Raw genomic sequence first — 15,715 nt, forward strand, 5'->3', positions numbered from 1 at the left:
ACTAAGTGAATCACAGTTTGGGGGTGTGTCTATGTCACTGTTCCATTACTTCGAGGAAGTATTTAGCTAGGGGGGAGGGCCTGATTAGTTGCAGAGGGTTAGCTCATGACCACCGTCATGGCAGGAAGAAGCATGGTGGCATGTTGAGCAGAATCTGAGAGCTCATATATGATCTATAAATTTCAGGTGGGGGAAGGGGCAGGGAGAGAGAGGGAGAGGGAGGGAATATGAATATGTATGTGGGTCTGGAGTGAGCTTTTGAAACCTGAAAGCAAGCTCCCCAGTGGCACCCCTCCTTCATCAAAGCCACACCTCCATAAAGGCCACACCTTCCAATCCTTCCTAAACAGTTCCACTAAGTGGGGACTAACCATTCAAGTACATGATGAGCCTATGGGGCCAGTCTCATGCTAACCACCATGGGGTAAGATAGATGATCGGGCAACAAGCTTCAGTTGAAAGAACACATATAGAACCCAAACAATAGGCTAAGGGATCTGGCATTTAGTAAGTTTGCCCATTACGGGTGTAGAATTGGGGTAAAATGCTTACGAGACAAGGATGAGGTCCTGAGTTTATAGTCCCATGAAGAAAGATGGGAACAGAGGCAGGAGGATCCCTGCAGTTTGCTGGCCAGGCAGTCTAACTAACTGATAAGCTCCTCAAAAATGAACTGTAGAGCTGTGGGAAAGACACCTGACATTCTCCCCTAGCCTTACTGTGTTCTTTCAGGGACTCACAAGAGAATACACATGCATGCAATGCCCCCAACACACACGCACGCACGCACGCGCGCGCGCACACACACACACACACACACACACACACACACACCACACAGGGGCGGTGGGGAGGCTGGAAAATACAGGTTGTAGTTTTAGATGATGTTGGTCCATTAAGGTAGGGGAAGGAGTTAGCTATCTGGGGAGAGCATTTTGGGTAGATCCATCTGGATCCCTCTGTTTTCAGAAAAACTCTGTAGCTAGCTAAAGATATGATACTTTTCAGGTGGTCGCTGTTTCTGGATGTCCCAGCATAGACATGAAGCTGCAACTCTTGCGCTATAGTTCGAACTCTTCCCTGAACAAGCATCTGCATCCACCAACCACAGGCCAAAGCTGCGAATCCACAGTTCAACCCGGTAAACCATGTTCCTCACTAGGCTTCCAGAACATGTGTGAGGGGTGTTGTACTGGCTGGTTTTGTGTCAACTTGACACAGCTAGACTTATCCCAGAGAAAGGAGCCTCACTTGAGGAAATGTCTCCATGAGATCCAGCTGTAAGGCATTTTCTCAACTAGTGATCAAGGGGGGAGGGCCCAGCCCACTGTGGGTGGAGCCATTCCTGGGCTGGTAGACCTGGGTTCTATAAGAAAGCAGGCTGAGGAAGCCAGGGGAAGCAAGCCAGTAAGTGACATCCCTCCATGGCCTCTGCATCAGCTCCTGCCTCCTGACCTGCTTGGGTTCCAGTCCTGACTTCCTTTGGTGATGAACAGCAGTGTGGAAGTGTGAGCTGAATAAACCCTTTCCTCCCCTCAACTTGCTTTTTGGTCATGATGTTTTGTGCAGGAATAGAGACCCTGACTAAGACAGGTAGCAAACAGGAGCATGGATCACCCCAAATCAGCTGATCAATGAAGAGAGACTCACCGTGGTATAGATGGAGTCCTCCTGTTAACCCTCCACAGGCGGGCACAGGAGGGAGTGGTTGGAGTCTCAGGTGAAGTCTGATGACCTTTCTCTCCCCCTCACAACCCCAACCCCCCAACTCCTTTCTGTGCCTAATCAGGGATTTCTAGTGAGGATGGTTGCTGTGCTCAGAGGGCAGTGTATAAAGCATTAACACTCTATACACCCTCACACACCACCTGTGGGGGCTGGGTGAAGGCTCAGAGCCTTTCTGGGACAAGGTGACATTGTCATTGACAGCCTATTGAAGAGAGATGCTGATTTTCATTGAGGCCTGTGCCTTCCATCCTAACTTAATTAGGCCATGCAGTAAAACCTTCACTAATAACTCTCAGGACCCCTGAGTCACCAGAGAATGACAAAGCTTGGCAAGTAGCCTCTGGGGGAAGGAAAGGTGTGACTTCACTGCCGTCTCCCTCTGCAATTGTCCTCAAGGGGCACTGAAGACCCCTAGATTGGTCAGCCTGTCCCATACCTGTCGGCAGACTGAATGACTTACACACACATGTGCACAGAGTGCATTCATAAGAACATTTCATCACGGATTCTTAGTTTTTGTTTTACTTTTAGAGACATGTTCCTGTCTGTAGCCCTGGCTGTCCTAGAACTCACTCTGTAGATCAGGCTGGCCTCAAACTCTAGATCTACCTGCCTCTTCCTCCTGAGTGCTGGGATTCAAGAAGTGCCCTATCACTTGGCCTTAGCATAGACTTTTAGAAGTCTAGGTATTTTTGTACATTTTCTTTTTAAGACCTGTTTATTTCGTGTGAGTACACTGTAACTGTCTTCAGACACACCAGAAGAGGGCATCGGATCCCATTACAGATGGTTGTGAGCCACCATGTGGTTGTTGGGAATTGAACTCAGGACCTCTGGAAGAGCAGTCAGTGCTCTTAACCGCTGAGCCATCTCTCCAGCCCCTCAGCATAGACTTTTAAAGAGATGTACAGACTTTGAGCTCCTGATACCCCAAGTGTTGGGATCGCTGGCCTCTACCAGCCATACCTGGGTTATGAGTTGGCTGCTAACAGCACCGCTTTGCTGGCTTGAGTCTAGTGAAGCCGTTGGCCAGGCAGCCTGAGGACATCCTCCAATCCTCCTTGCGGTCCAGTCCTAAGGAAACCGTGCTCTGAGGGCTGAGTGCTTGTGATTTTACACACAGCCAAGCACACGAGCTGGACCTGAGCTTTGAGCAATGCTTGGTGTGTCTTTGCTACTTCAAACAACTGGTTTAATACAACCTGACAACTCATCTATCCTCCAGCGAAGGATATTTTTTGAAAAGGAAGCAGAGATATTTCACATCATACCCCGAATCACCTCTGCTAACATTCATAAATCCTTGTGCTTCTGCCTTGGCCACATCGTCTGTCCCCATCTCTCACCTGTGATTTATTGCTGAGTTACTTATTTTGCCAGAGCTAAAAACTTCACAGTGCTTTATAGATAAATACCCACTTTGAACACCAGTCAACAAGCCAGCAAATTTATTGTCTATGGATTGTTACTTTGAAAAATTACATCAATGCAAAGTGATTGCCTCTTAGCCTCCCTAGCCAATAAATTCATCTTTTTTTTTTTTTTTTTTTTGGAGGGGACATATGAGGTCACAGGATGATAGATAAAACGGGCGATCCCTCAACGCAGAGTCGGAAGTTCTCCGGAGCAGACACCCAGCCAGACATCTCGCCGTCGTCATGGACAGGGTGCCCCTCTGCTGCCTGCTCTTCATAGGACTCCTGAGTCCACTCCTGTCTGTCCCCGTCACGGACACTGTTGAAAGGTCTCTTCGGCTTCCAGGTGAGGCGACTGTTCATCCATTCTGGGTACCGCTTAGGCACAGGATGCTGGCTGAATGGGGTCTTCTGTGGGTGCAACCATGCTTTGAAAAGAGGCTTAAGGGGTCCTGACTGCAGGTCTTAGATTCAGCAATGGGCATGATCTTCTCTAAACAAATGGCTCATTTCATGTGACAAATGTACTTTTAACTCTCCTTGTCACTTTTGCTTATAAACATTGTACTGACTTAAAACATTACCTACACAAGAAATTGTAACTGGACTTCAATGTCTGGTTTTAGATACTTAAGCAAAGTTTCCTTCATGTTTATTGTGTGTGTGTACACACCAGGGCCCGGATGTGGAGGTCAGAAGATGACCTGGTTCTCTAGCATGTGGGCAGGCTTGGTGGCAGGCAACCTCTGTCTGCTAAGCCAGTTGACTAGCGTGGGTCTTGGGTCCTTTCAGACCTTTCCCTAAGTAAGTTCTCTTCCAGCCATTGGACCGTCCAGCCTCCGCCGGCACTCAGAGTATCTCAAAGCATCACTCACGTTCTGCTGCTGGGGTCACGGTTCACACTGGCACTGAGCCGGATAGTCGAGGCCAGGCATAAATCAATGCCGTGGTTTTTGTCAGATGTCTTTCCCTCTCAGTTTTTTTTTTTTCCACAAACGTCGTTCATCACAGACCTTCACACGTCACCACACTATGGAGGCTGCCTCGCAAGGGCTGCCACGGCTGCTTGCTCAGGCGGGCGCCTTCCCACTGTCTTCCATCAGGGTTGCAGATGAACATTTGCCAGCCCGCAGCATGCCAGGGTCTCATGTGGCTTTCCAGCCAGACTTCCAGAGCATCTCAACCTGCTGGCATCTGCCCAAGGCCCATGTCCTGCTGCTGCGACTGGCCACACACCCTGTGCACTCCACGCATGTACATGTTACCATTTCACTCCCTCACACGCACTTGCCACACTTGCTGTCTGCCCTTCTACCTCACACCACACACAACACATCCAGCTCCTGCCCACATACACTTTCCCTCGCATACCTTACATGCATTTACGTCCCTCAGCGCGCACACTTCAGATCATGGTTCACACAGAAGTCACAATGCAGTGTTTGCACTTCACAAGAACACCCACTGCGAGGCGCAGTAGAGGTGCCGCCGTCAACTTCCTTCCTTTTGCCTCCCATTCAGACACCTCAAAGCAGGAGTTCACACTGGTACATGGAAATGAGGAACCAGACTGGCTCCTACCCCAGGCAGGTACTAAGGTGGCCACATCGGCAGGGAGGGGTCGCCCACGAGATCGATCCTCTGTGACTCCTGATGGCTTGTGTAGCACTTTACTTCTGACAAGTGACATTGTGACACATCACCAGGATTTGGAGTTCCAGGATCTGGTATTCACTGACAACAGGGTGAAGCCCAGGGTAGGCTACTTGTCTGTCTCTACCCCACAGTGCTTGAGGAAGACGCTCTTCGGGCTCTGCGGGAGCTGGAGAGGACCGCCCTCCTGCAGTTACTGCGCCAGACCATGGGCACAGAAGCAGAGGAAAGCCTTGCGGAAGCAGGTAAAGACATTCTTAGGCTCATGGGCGGACTCTTTTTTCTTTCTTTCTTTTTATTAGCAACAATGAGCTCAGCAGGTTGCATTTATTGATTTGTTCCTTCATTTATTTTATGTGAGCACACTGTAGCTGTCAGACACACCAGAAGAGGGCATCAGACCCCACAACAGATGGTTGTGAGCCACCATGTGGGTGCTGGGATTTGAACTCAGGACCTCTGGAAGAGCGGTCAGTGCTCTAACCACTGAGCCATCTCTCCAGCCCTTATGGGTGGATTCCACAGCTACTAGATTTGCTCTATTCTAGCTACTAGAGCTAAAAGCTGAACTGTACACCCTTCTTAGCCTGTTCTTCTGCCACCCTGTCTACCCTTCTGTAGACCTGAGAGGCTAGCCTAGACTACAAAACGAGACTCCATTACAAAACAAAACAGCAGCAGCAGCAGTGAGAAAATTTTCCTCGTGGGGTGACTTTGAAGTAAAATATAAACAGGGTCAGAATGATCAGTGACAAACATGGGGACTCACACCTGTGAACCATGAGTCTGAGGCTAGCCCGAGACCCTATCGCAACACAAGCAACTGAGAGAAGAGACCGAAGCTTTGAGTGTTTTCCTCTGTAGCTCAGAACATGTGCGCAGAGGATGAAGAGTCTTTGAGCAGACAGACTGACAGTCCAGTTACAGTGTTTGAGAAACTATTAAAACTCAGAGGTCAGAATCCTTGCCTCCTCTCAAGTACATACTGCCTCGGTCTGGAAAGGGCTGGAAATGAGACACGATTTAGGGGTGTCCTATTTGTTTTGTTTTGTTTTTTTTTTTTGCATGTGTGGTGTGCATGCATGAGGGTGGGTCCATGCGGGGGTGTGGGAGGCCCAGAGTTGACACTGGCTGTTTTTCTTGAGCTCTCTTCAATTTATTTATTGAGGCTGGGTCTCTGGGCCCAGAGCACATTAATCCAGCTGTTTTACCTACCTGGTTTGTCCCCGGGGTCCTGTCTCTATGTTCTGAGTGCTTAAGGGACCAAAGTGGCCTCTACGTCCACCAAGCTTTTCCCTGGGTTCTGGGGATCTGAACTTCAGTCCTTTAGTCTGCACCAAGAGTCATCCCCCAGCCTCAGACTCTTAGATTCTGTATGTTTTGCAGTAAGTGGAACTGCTGGGTGTGGTGGCAAATGCCACAGGTGGATCTCTGTGAGGCCAGCCTGGTCTACATGGTAAAGCCAGCCTGGTCTATATGGTAAAGCCAGCCTGGTCTACATGGTAAAGCCAGCCTGGTCTATATGGTAAAGCCAGCCTGGTCTACATGGTAAAGCCAGCCTGGTCTACATGGTAAAGCCAGCCTGGTCTATATGGTGAGTCTCCACTTAAACCATGAAAAAGAGATTAACACACAGCAGTAGATCTAACATAAGGTGTCAAACTGTTTTCCAGATCCTAGCGCTGAAGTTCCCACTCCAAGAGGAAGCTTGCGGAAGGTAAGAAGCTCTGGCTTGGGCTGGAGAGATGGCTCAGTGGTTAAAAGCATTGACTGCTTTTCCAGATGTCCTGAGTTCAATCCCAGCAACCACATGGTGGCTCACAACCATCTGTCATGGGGTCTGATGCCCTCTTCTGGTGTGTCTGAAGACAGAGATGGTGTAGAAGCTCTGGCTTTTGAGGGAGAAAATCTGAACGCATAATTCATGACCCAAGGGTGTTCTAAGGAATCACACTTTAAAATAATTGTCCAGACACAGAATTTTTCTACACTGACTATGTAACTGTAACAAGAACTAGCAGACTCCGGTGGTGAACCGCAGTAGGATGAAGAGAATATGCCACTGTAACAAGGACTGAACAGGCCTCTGTTCTGGGCAACTTGTAACAAGAAAGTAACAAGTGCCTGTTCTGGGTATATTTCAGTAGGACGTAAGAGAAAGGAGCAGCAGGTGAGGCGCTGCCAGGCTTGCCGTCCATCCTGCCCAGTGCCATCAGTAGGAAGCTGGTGAGAAATGCTCAGTCTCCACCCACAGGCCCTACTAGTCAAACTGTGATTCAACAGATCTGCAGGGGAGTGAGCTGTAGTCAGCATTGGGCAGCAACAATGTAGCCTGGGAAGGGTCGGATGATGCTGTGCTCCCCTCCCCGGTGCAAAGGCTGGACCAGAGACACCTCCGTGGCTGTCATCACCACCAGCATCTTGCTAGCCATCACCGTCACAAGAGATCCTAGAGACAGGGATCCCGAAGCCTTTAGGGGACTAATATAGTTTCCCTGTGCACCTGGGGGAAAGTCATCACTCAGAGAAGGACAGTGTCAGTCGGGGCTACTGTTGCTCAGATGAAACGCCATGACCAAAGCAACTGGTCAGGAAAGGGTTTATTCAGCTCACACCTCCACAGCACTGTTCATCAGTGAAGGAAGTCAGAGCAGGAACTCAAACAGGGCAGGAACCTGGAGACAGGAGCTGATGCGGAAGCCATAGCAGGGTGCTGCTGACTGACTTGCTTCCCACCTGCTTTCATATAGCACCAAGACCACCCACCCCAGGACAGTACTACCCAGTGGGCAAGGTCCTCCCCGGCAATCACTAATTAAGAAAATGCCCTGGAGGCTGGCCTAGGGACATCTTATGGAAGCATTTTCTCAGTTGAGTCTCCCCCTCCTAACTGGTACCTCTAGCTTGTGTCAAACTGACATAAAACTATCCAGTACAAGGATTATCCCCTATGGCCTAAAATTTCCTAAAATTGGAAATGTAGGATGTACCTACTGTATTCTAGAATCAAAAGAAAACTATGGCTCAACCTTTAAAACAAGCCAATTTTAACAGTTATGATCTATGTTGTACACAAGGCAAGTGTCTAGAACCCCGACAGGAAGGTTAGGGGAGCTCAAGGCCAACTGGAAGAGAGCTCCAGAGACCCCCAGTGAGGACTGTGACTCAGGGCTACTAATCTATTGCTCTGCTCTCATGGTTTCATGACTCAGGGCTACTAATCTATTGCTCTGCTCTCATGGTTTCATGACTCAGGGCTACTAATCTATTGCTCTGCTCTCATGGTTTCAGGCTTTCGCTGGGGGAGATGCTAACACTGTACTGAGTCGTCTTTTGGCAAGAACCAGGAAACAGCATAAGCAACACGGGACTGCCCCAGAATGCTTCTGGAAATACTGCATTTGAGGAGAGACAAGCATCCGCTAGTCTCAGAACCATCACTTCAGGAAACTAAAAGAGCAGATGCTTGAAGAAAAAATCATGCCAACAACACCCTGTTCTCCATTATGAGAAATAAAACCTCTGTTTCTCAAGTATCACACGCAGTTAAGCTTACTTGTGTATACAGCCTGAAAAGTCAACAGCCTGCCTTTGCCCCCATTTATCTTGGAAATATACGAGTTGGGCGGGAGGGGTAGAGAGTTCTCAGTGGCAGAGAGCATGCCTGGCTATGTGAACTCTGTTCCGTCCTGGGCTCTACACAAAAGGGGGTGGGTGGGGGAATGTCTAAGTAAAGGCAGCAAGTAAGCACACAGCAGAGAAGAGGAAGAAAAGGCATGAAGAAAAAATGATTTGGCCAAGAGTCTCTGAAGTAAAAAATGATTTAAAAATAAATTACTGTGTTGACATCTTCTCAAGCCCTAAAAAATAAATACCCAAGTTGCTTTGGGATGGGATTGGGGAGACAGGGTCCCATGTATCCAGCACCAGCCTTGAACTCCAGATTCTCCTGCCTCCTACCTCCCCAGTGCTAGGCGCACAAGTGGATGTCACCATATCCAGTGTGGGTCACGCTGAGGCTGGATCACAGAGCTTCTCTTGCTCCTGAGGCAAGCATTAAGTTCTGCTTTCTGGGAGGGCGGTACCTGAGTTTGCAAAGCTCTAATGAAAAGGCCATGGGGTGGGGGGGGAAGCTGGGGGGCGGCTGGGGTTGCTCTGAACTGTTTCTTGGAGGCAAGTTTGTGTGCTCACACTCTTGCTCTCAGCAGGCTCAAGAACTTATCAAACGCTTGGAAACTTCCCTGTCCTCAATCTGTGAGCTTCAGTGTCAGAGCTGACTCACTGTAAGGAATGGAAACCTATTTCTTTCCGCTAACAAAGGCCAAATACCTAGTGTTCTTACAGTTCTTAGAGTCAGAGCCCTAAGAATGGAATCGGCAGGTAATTTATCTTTAAGACCCACAAATGTGTATATAGACCAGCATTTCACGCACAACTGTGACAGTCTGTAGATGACCAGACACCTGCCCTGTGTAAACTTCACTCACCTTTGTCACCAAACATCACTGGTGCCTTCATGTACATGTGACAAAGCTTTCCTCATCTTGATACAACAGCATGGCTCAGTAGGGAAAGCAGGCTTGCAGATTCAAGCATCCTACCACCAAGTCTGGCTATGAGGCTGCGGCTCCTTAGTGTGGGAATCAAACTAGCTCTCGCTCCCCTTTGGCAATCCCAAAACGCCTGAGTGGGTTTCTGGTGTACTAGCATAATCTAAACCATCACTAGAAGTGACTTGGGGTGGTTATCTCCTGACAGACTGCTAAGCTCAGCCACAGGAGCTGAGTCCTCACCAACACAGCAGCCTCCCCTGTAAAGAGAGAACGGCCTCCATCGGCTGTATGAGGCTGGGATGAGACCATTTCTACAGAGCACTTGCGCCAGCCCGGCCAGAGGCAGAAACTGTAAATCCTGGGCTCTGCTGCCCTTGCTGTTGGCGCGAGAAGGTACAACTACACAGGCGTGAGACTTAAGGCCCTGCTGCCTGGATTCAGGCTCCACATTCTGATGTCTTGATTTTGCTCTAAGTAACTCAGACTTTGTAAACTGCAAGCTTACCCTAAAGACACTTCTGGAATAACTTGGTAATTTTACCACACACTGGTATAAGCAAATACCATTATCCACATGTTTACACATATGAACATCCAGGGCTCAGTGAACTCTCAGGGCTAAAATGGGGACTAGACACAGTGGCTCCACTGGAACACATACACTGTTTATTGTTCTGACTCAGAAAGATACCCAATGAAAACATAAATACCCATTAAATGTTTTTACTCAAAAAGATACCCAATGAAAAGATAAATATCCATTAAGTATGAGCAAATTTACAGTTAAATATGAACAAATTGCCAATTTGGTTAAAACTTGCCACCTTGTGAACGATATTATTTCATTTAATCCATTTACACAATATTTTATTTTCATAAATTTTGACCTCTGACCCAAGAAAATAAAGCTCTGGGGGAAACATTTATGTAGACATTCAAGTCTACAATGCACACTTTTCCGGACCAGTTCTCTAGTTAGCAATACAAAGTCAGTGAGCTTGAGTTTCCACTGGGCATGACCCCCATGGGGGGCAGCAGCCTCTGCTGGACCGGCCCTCAGCGGCAGGGCCTGCTGGGAGTGCTGACGGCACCCAGGCAGAGGTGAGACTTGGGGCTCTGCACACCTGACTACAGCACCATTTTCAAATCAAGCCTGGCATAACACAGACTCCATGAGGTGTGGGCACAGGCAAGAAAATAAGGGACTGCAGAGAAAACGGGGATCCAAAACCAACAGAAAAGGGCCTCTTTCACCAGAAACCATCAGCCTGCAGTGTGCACACAGAAACCAGCAGGTCCGCCTGTACACAAACACAGAGGGATCCTGGCAGGTCCACAAGCACAGCCCTTCTCCAGAGATGGCCAAGCTGACTAACACAGCCTCCAGGACCACCTGACTGCCAGACAGAGTAGGTTCTGAGAAGTCCCTCTGTTCGCGCGGCAAGAACACACATCTGGAGATGCTCAGTACCAGGAAAGTTCCAAGAAACGTCACAGGCAGCCTTTTAAAATGTTTCTGACACCTTCCGATAAGACTGCAGTCCAGAACAGGCATTACTTTAGGAAAGAAGTCCGAGCCGCCGGGTTGGAGCGCTGTGCACAGCGGTGACTGTGACTGTCTCCTGACTTCAATGGCACTACAGTTATCAATAGCTGTAAACTGTCAGAGGAAAACAAAGTTTTCCTAAGACAAAACAAAGCAAGCAAACAAAAAAGGCAAAAGAAAGAAAGAAAACTAAGTTGGCCTGCAGGAAGGGAAGCAGGAAAAGGCCACTGTAAAGCTCCCCATCAGTTCCTTCCTGCACGGCGGATACCACGGCCTTCTGTGTTCAAGAAGGAGCCTTGGGCTTCTCTAAACTAGAGCACCGGACAGCGAGTGGACAACATAGTCGCACTCACTTCTGAGAGGAAACTCATGGGACTCTGCTGTCACCGAGCTGGGGTCCCCAGGTTCCCATAAGTGTGGTGTCTTACTCTGCAGGTCCCAAACACTTACCCCTATTCAGGGGCAAACAAAAGCAGGGCCAGTCAGACTGATGGTTGGCATGGAGACCTCGTGTGTAATTCGGTGAAAAGGGAAAGTTAACTGTTTGGTAAGCCTGGGCACACACACCTGCATAATAACATTAACATAATATTTAAAACGTTTCACATTTATTTTATAACCCAAAAAAACTTTAAAAACACTACTGTTTGAGTAAGAAGCTTCTTAACATGCAAAGCTTAACTTCAGTTGTCCAAAGAATACGTCCTGTCCAGCAGACAGATTTTAAGGAAAGGGCTCCCATGAAAGGCGGTTGCCACAGGAAGTGCATGGATGAGAATGGGGTCAAACAACCAAAAAAAAAAAAAAAAACCACCGTCCCCACAGATCCTAGAGAACATGAGCTCTGACGTTTAGTGGGAAAGCTGGAATGTCTTACAATCGGGAGGAGAAGCACCATGCTGTACAAAACCGAGATCACTGTGGTAAGTTCAGGGAAAACACGGTGAGAGACACACAGCCCACGGACACAAGTTCTTCAAGTATTCTAGTGGGAAAATGATTTTGTAACAACAGAACAGAACAAAGGAGATTGAGACGTGGGGCTCATTCCAACTGTAACTTACTCGGGGTGACTTCTGAAATCACGCTGTCAGACGCAAGCCAACGTCAGGTGACAGCTGAGCTAGAGGAGGCTTCTCGATGGCAGTTTTGACACCAGGAACAAGAGCCTACACATACTCCTGCTTTTGGAAAACGCCATCTATTGAATGGGGGCTCTGGGGACACGGGTCAGCAGTGGGGAGTGCCAGCCTAGCGGATGTAAGGCCCTGGGTCTGATCCCCAGTGCCACCGAAACCAAAACAAAGCCAGGGAAGATCTTGATGCTGACGACTGCCATTTAAGAGACCATAGTGAGGTAACACACACTGTGTCCCGCATGACCCGGAGAGGGTGTGACATCTTCACAGCTGCTCAACTGGTGTCTTCTGCTTGGTGCTGTTCACGGACCTCTGCAGTGTCACCAATGGAACCTCTGTCTTCACAGGAGACACAGCTCTCCAAGAGAACAAAGGCAAGTGTGTTATTTGAGGTTAATGTCATCTAGAGAGTTTGAAAACAAGGAAAAGGCTGAGTTGAGGGGAGGTTTCCTGGTTGGCTTTTGTAAACTCGACAGACACAAACCCAGACATGTCTGGGAAGAGATGCTCAACTGAGAAAACGCCTCCATCAGATTGGCCTGTGGGCAAAGTCGGCGATGCGCTTTCATGATTAATGACGGGTGTGGGAAGGCCCCATCACTGTGGGCTGTGTCACTGCTGGGCAGGTGCGTAAGAAAGCAGACTGAGCAAGCCAAGGGGAGCAAGCCAATAAGCTGCACCCCTCCATGGCCTCTGCTTCTGTTCCTGCCCTGACTTCCCGTGAGGTGAAACGTTCCTTCTGAGGGGTTTTGGTGCTTCTATCACGAGGACAGGAAGCTAAGACAAAGCAGGAAGAGACAGACGAGCAAACAGAAGCGTCGATGAAGTGAGAGACACCTACAAGGAAAACCTTCTAACCCCGAGAAAGACAAAACTGAGATAAAGCTCCCTGGAGGAATAAAGGCAAGTCTGGAGAAGTGAGAACTGAACGGCTGAAAACTAGATAACGATCCATAATGGCTGCCGTCATCGCCCTCACCACCGCCATCGTCACAATCACCATCATCAGGAAGGAAAAGACCCACAGAGTGAGCATCACTCGAGGCTTATTTGGTCTGAGCACACAGACAGCCGTCAGAGGGCCTGAGAAATCTTCCAGATGTAAGGAGGCTCTGGATACAGCAGCCAAGAAGCTCAGTGACCTCCAAATGGGACCAGCTCAGACGCACACACCCAGACACATCACAACCAGTCAAACCCAGGAGAGGACACACCACACGTGGGATTCTCAGGAGATCATCCGCAGATGTCTCGGCAGGAACTTTGGAGGTCAGAAGACAGAATGCTGGAACAGTCAGAGTACTTAAAGGAAAAGACTCCTTCCACCGTGAGTCCTTTATCTCGGAAACTCCTCAAAAAGGAAGGGAGGAATCAGACAATCCACAAAATCAAAGGCTGGGGCAGGGGAGATGTTACTCTAGGCTGCGTACTGGAGATGGCTGGTGGTGAAGAGCCCTGGATGCTGCTGTGTGAGATTCCAGCATCCACTGCAGCTCCCAGCTGCTCCTCACTCCATCTCCGGAGGATCTGATGCCCTCTTGTGGCCTCTGTGGGTACCACACATGCGTGCAGTTGTGCAGACACTCGCAGTGCTACACACAAAACAACTGAATACCAGGGGAGGAAGTGATGAAGGAACACTGCAGACCAGGGCAGAGGTGGTAACTCAAGGCCGTGGGCTGTTACAGCCCTGGCTTGCTGGTCCATGACCTGACTTAGGACACTAACATGTAAGAATGATTTGGGTTTCAGTTTCACGGTTCTCAGTGCACCAACAAGGGGAAGGAAATGGATAAAGAGCTCCTGTGGGGTAAGAAAACTTCCATCCGTGTGGGCCTTGGATTGGAGCGTTTAAAGAGGGATGTGTATTTGAACCATGGATCTCTGTACTTCCCCTCAGTGGGTCATACTCCAGGGTAGTCTTTATTACTCTAAGCATTCCAACTGGTGGGAGAGAACCACTTCATCATGTGTGGAATGCTGTCTCACATAAGGAAAGAACTGTGGCTACACAAGAGACCTTTAAGATTAAGACTGCTGACCCTCCCTTACAGGAAGTGGGTAGGGAGTCACTAGACCGTCATTGCAGACCCCCACTGTAGACCCTGACTATAGACCCTCACTGCAGACCTCACTGCAGACTGTTACTGCAGACCCTCACTGCAGACCTCACTGCAGACTGTCACTGCAGACCTCACTGCAGACCTCACTGCAGACTGTCACTATAGACCCTCACTGCAGACTCTCACTGCAGACCTCACTGCAGACTCTCACTGCAGACTGTCACTATAGACCCTCACTGCAGACTGTCACTGCAGACCTCACTGCAGACCGTCACTGCAGACCTCACTGCAGACTGTCACTATAGACCCTCACTGCAGACTCTCACTGCAGACCTCACTGCAGACTCTCACTGCAGACTGTCACTATAGACCCTCACTGCAGACTGTCACTGCAGACCTCACTGCAGACTGTCACTGCAGACCTCACTGTAGACTGTCACTGCAGACTGTCACTGCAGACCTCACTGCAGACTGTCACTGCAGACCTCACTGCAGACTGTCACTGCAGACCTCAGCCTCTTTCCTACGCTTACCTCCCAGTTCTGTCTGATTTCGCCTCAGGTGGCCTGAGTTCTCAGGAGGCGATGGGAGTCTATGGAGTGCAGAAGGGGGTGGAGGGCTCTGTCTATGGAGTCTTCACTCATGCTGGGGTGAGATGGTCCCAGTGATATGGCTGTTTCAGAGTCGCCCATGCTCTGTAACGTAAGCTCTATAAATTCGCTGGTTTGCCAAGTCTGCCTTTACTTTCAACAGTATTTGGTCTGGGGCTGGGCCCTATCTGGGGTGGACAGACATTTGTTTATGTTTCTCCTAGGAAACTTCACAGTGTGCACACTTGGTATTTAAAGCACACAGGTAATGGCGTAGGTGAAGGACACCAGTTGCCTGGCACAGAACAGTCATGATGTGAGGGATGGCATGCTTACTTGGAGGTGTCTCTCCTGAGGGGCAGCGTGGCTGTGGATCCAGGACCGCACCTTGGCCAGCTCCTCCTTCTGCGCAGGAGAGAAATGGGGCTGCCGCTGCTCCATGCTGTGAAGCTTTTCCAGGTCTTGCTTCAGCACCTCATCTCTACCCCTAAGACCAAGAAGGCCTCTGAGTGCGTGCTTCCCTTCCAGGGCTGACACACTTCGCTGTTGACTTACGACACACCCAGATCATCTGCTACAGTGGCAAACTTCTGCTCCTTGGATGAACCACATCAAAAAATGCACTTCCCCAGTCCGCCTTTGCCAGGGCAAAAGCAAACTCCGTGAGCGTGTGCGTCCCGGAAGGACAGCCTGTGCGCTCTCGTCCTGGTTGCAGTGAGCAACGTGTTTGTTCTGTATGGATCTGCACATGTGTGGCTACAATTTTTCCTTCAAGAACCATCCGCTGCTTAAATTTAGATGAACAAATTCTTAAACATGTTTTTCTATGATGGTATCTAAAACATTTTAAAAAATCATTTTATGTAGAAAAGCCACACTAGAATCTAGAAGAACAGCCAGTGTGATGCCTTGAGACGGTCACTTCTGGACAAACATGGTGACAGGACTGCATCTTCCAACCTTATACACATGCCACAGCTGGGAAGGCCCTTCCCCTCTCGCCAAGCCTGAGTCTGATCTCTGGGACA

General features: G+C 49.1%; 2 protein-coding genes across 5 annotated transcripts in view; one reads left to right on the top strand and one right to left on the bottom strand.

Moving 5' to 3' along the window:
* Window positions 1–3,386: 3,386 nt before the first annotated feature.
* UTS2 (urotensin 2) lies at window positions 3,387–8,201 on the top strand (the record flags this gene model as incomplete). The annotated part of the gene is made up of 4 exons (XM_080920987.1): window positions 3,387–3,489; window positions 4,931–5,041; window positions 6,470–6,513; window positions 8,088–8,201. 4 exons carry the CDS (start codon window positions 3,387–3,389, stop codon window positions 8,199–8,201), a joined length of 372 nt encoding a protein of 123 aa, XP_080777113.1.
* Window positions 8,202–10,144: 1,943 nt separating this feature from the next.
* Window positions 10,145–15,715, bottom strand: part of PER3 (period circadian regulator 3) — a 36,988-nt gene continuing 31,417 nt past the window's right edge. For all 4 annotated transcript variants that reach the window (XM_080920730.1, XM_080920729.1, XM_080920731.1 and 1 more), the window contains 2 exons: window positions 15,024–15,174; window positions 10,145–12,392 (listed from right to left, as the gene is read on the bottom strand). In XM_080920730.1, the coding sequence (XP_080776856.1) occupies window positions 12,309–12,392; window positions 15,024–15,174 (235 nt within the window). In that variant the 3' untranslated portion in view covers window positions 10,145–12,308. The remainder of the gene's footprint in view (window positions 12,393–15,023; window positions 15,175–15,715) is intronic.

Source organism: Micromys minutus (assembly GCF_963924665.1).
Source record: "Micromys minutus genome assembly, chromosome: 9".
NCBI classification, from domain to species: Eukaryota; Metazoa; Chordata; class Mammalia; order Rodentia; family Muridae; genus Micromys; species Micromys minutus.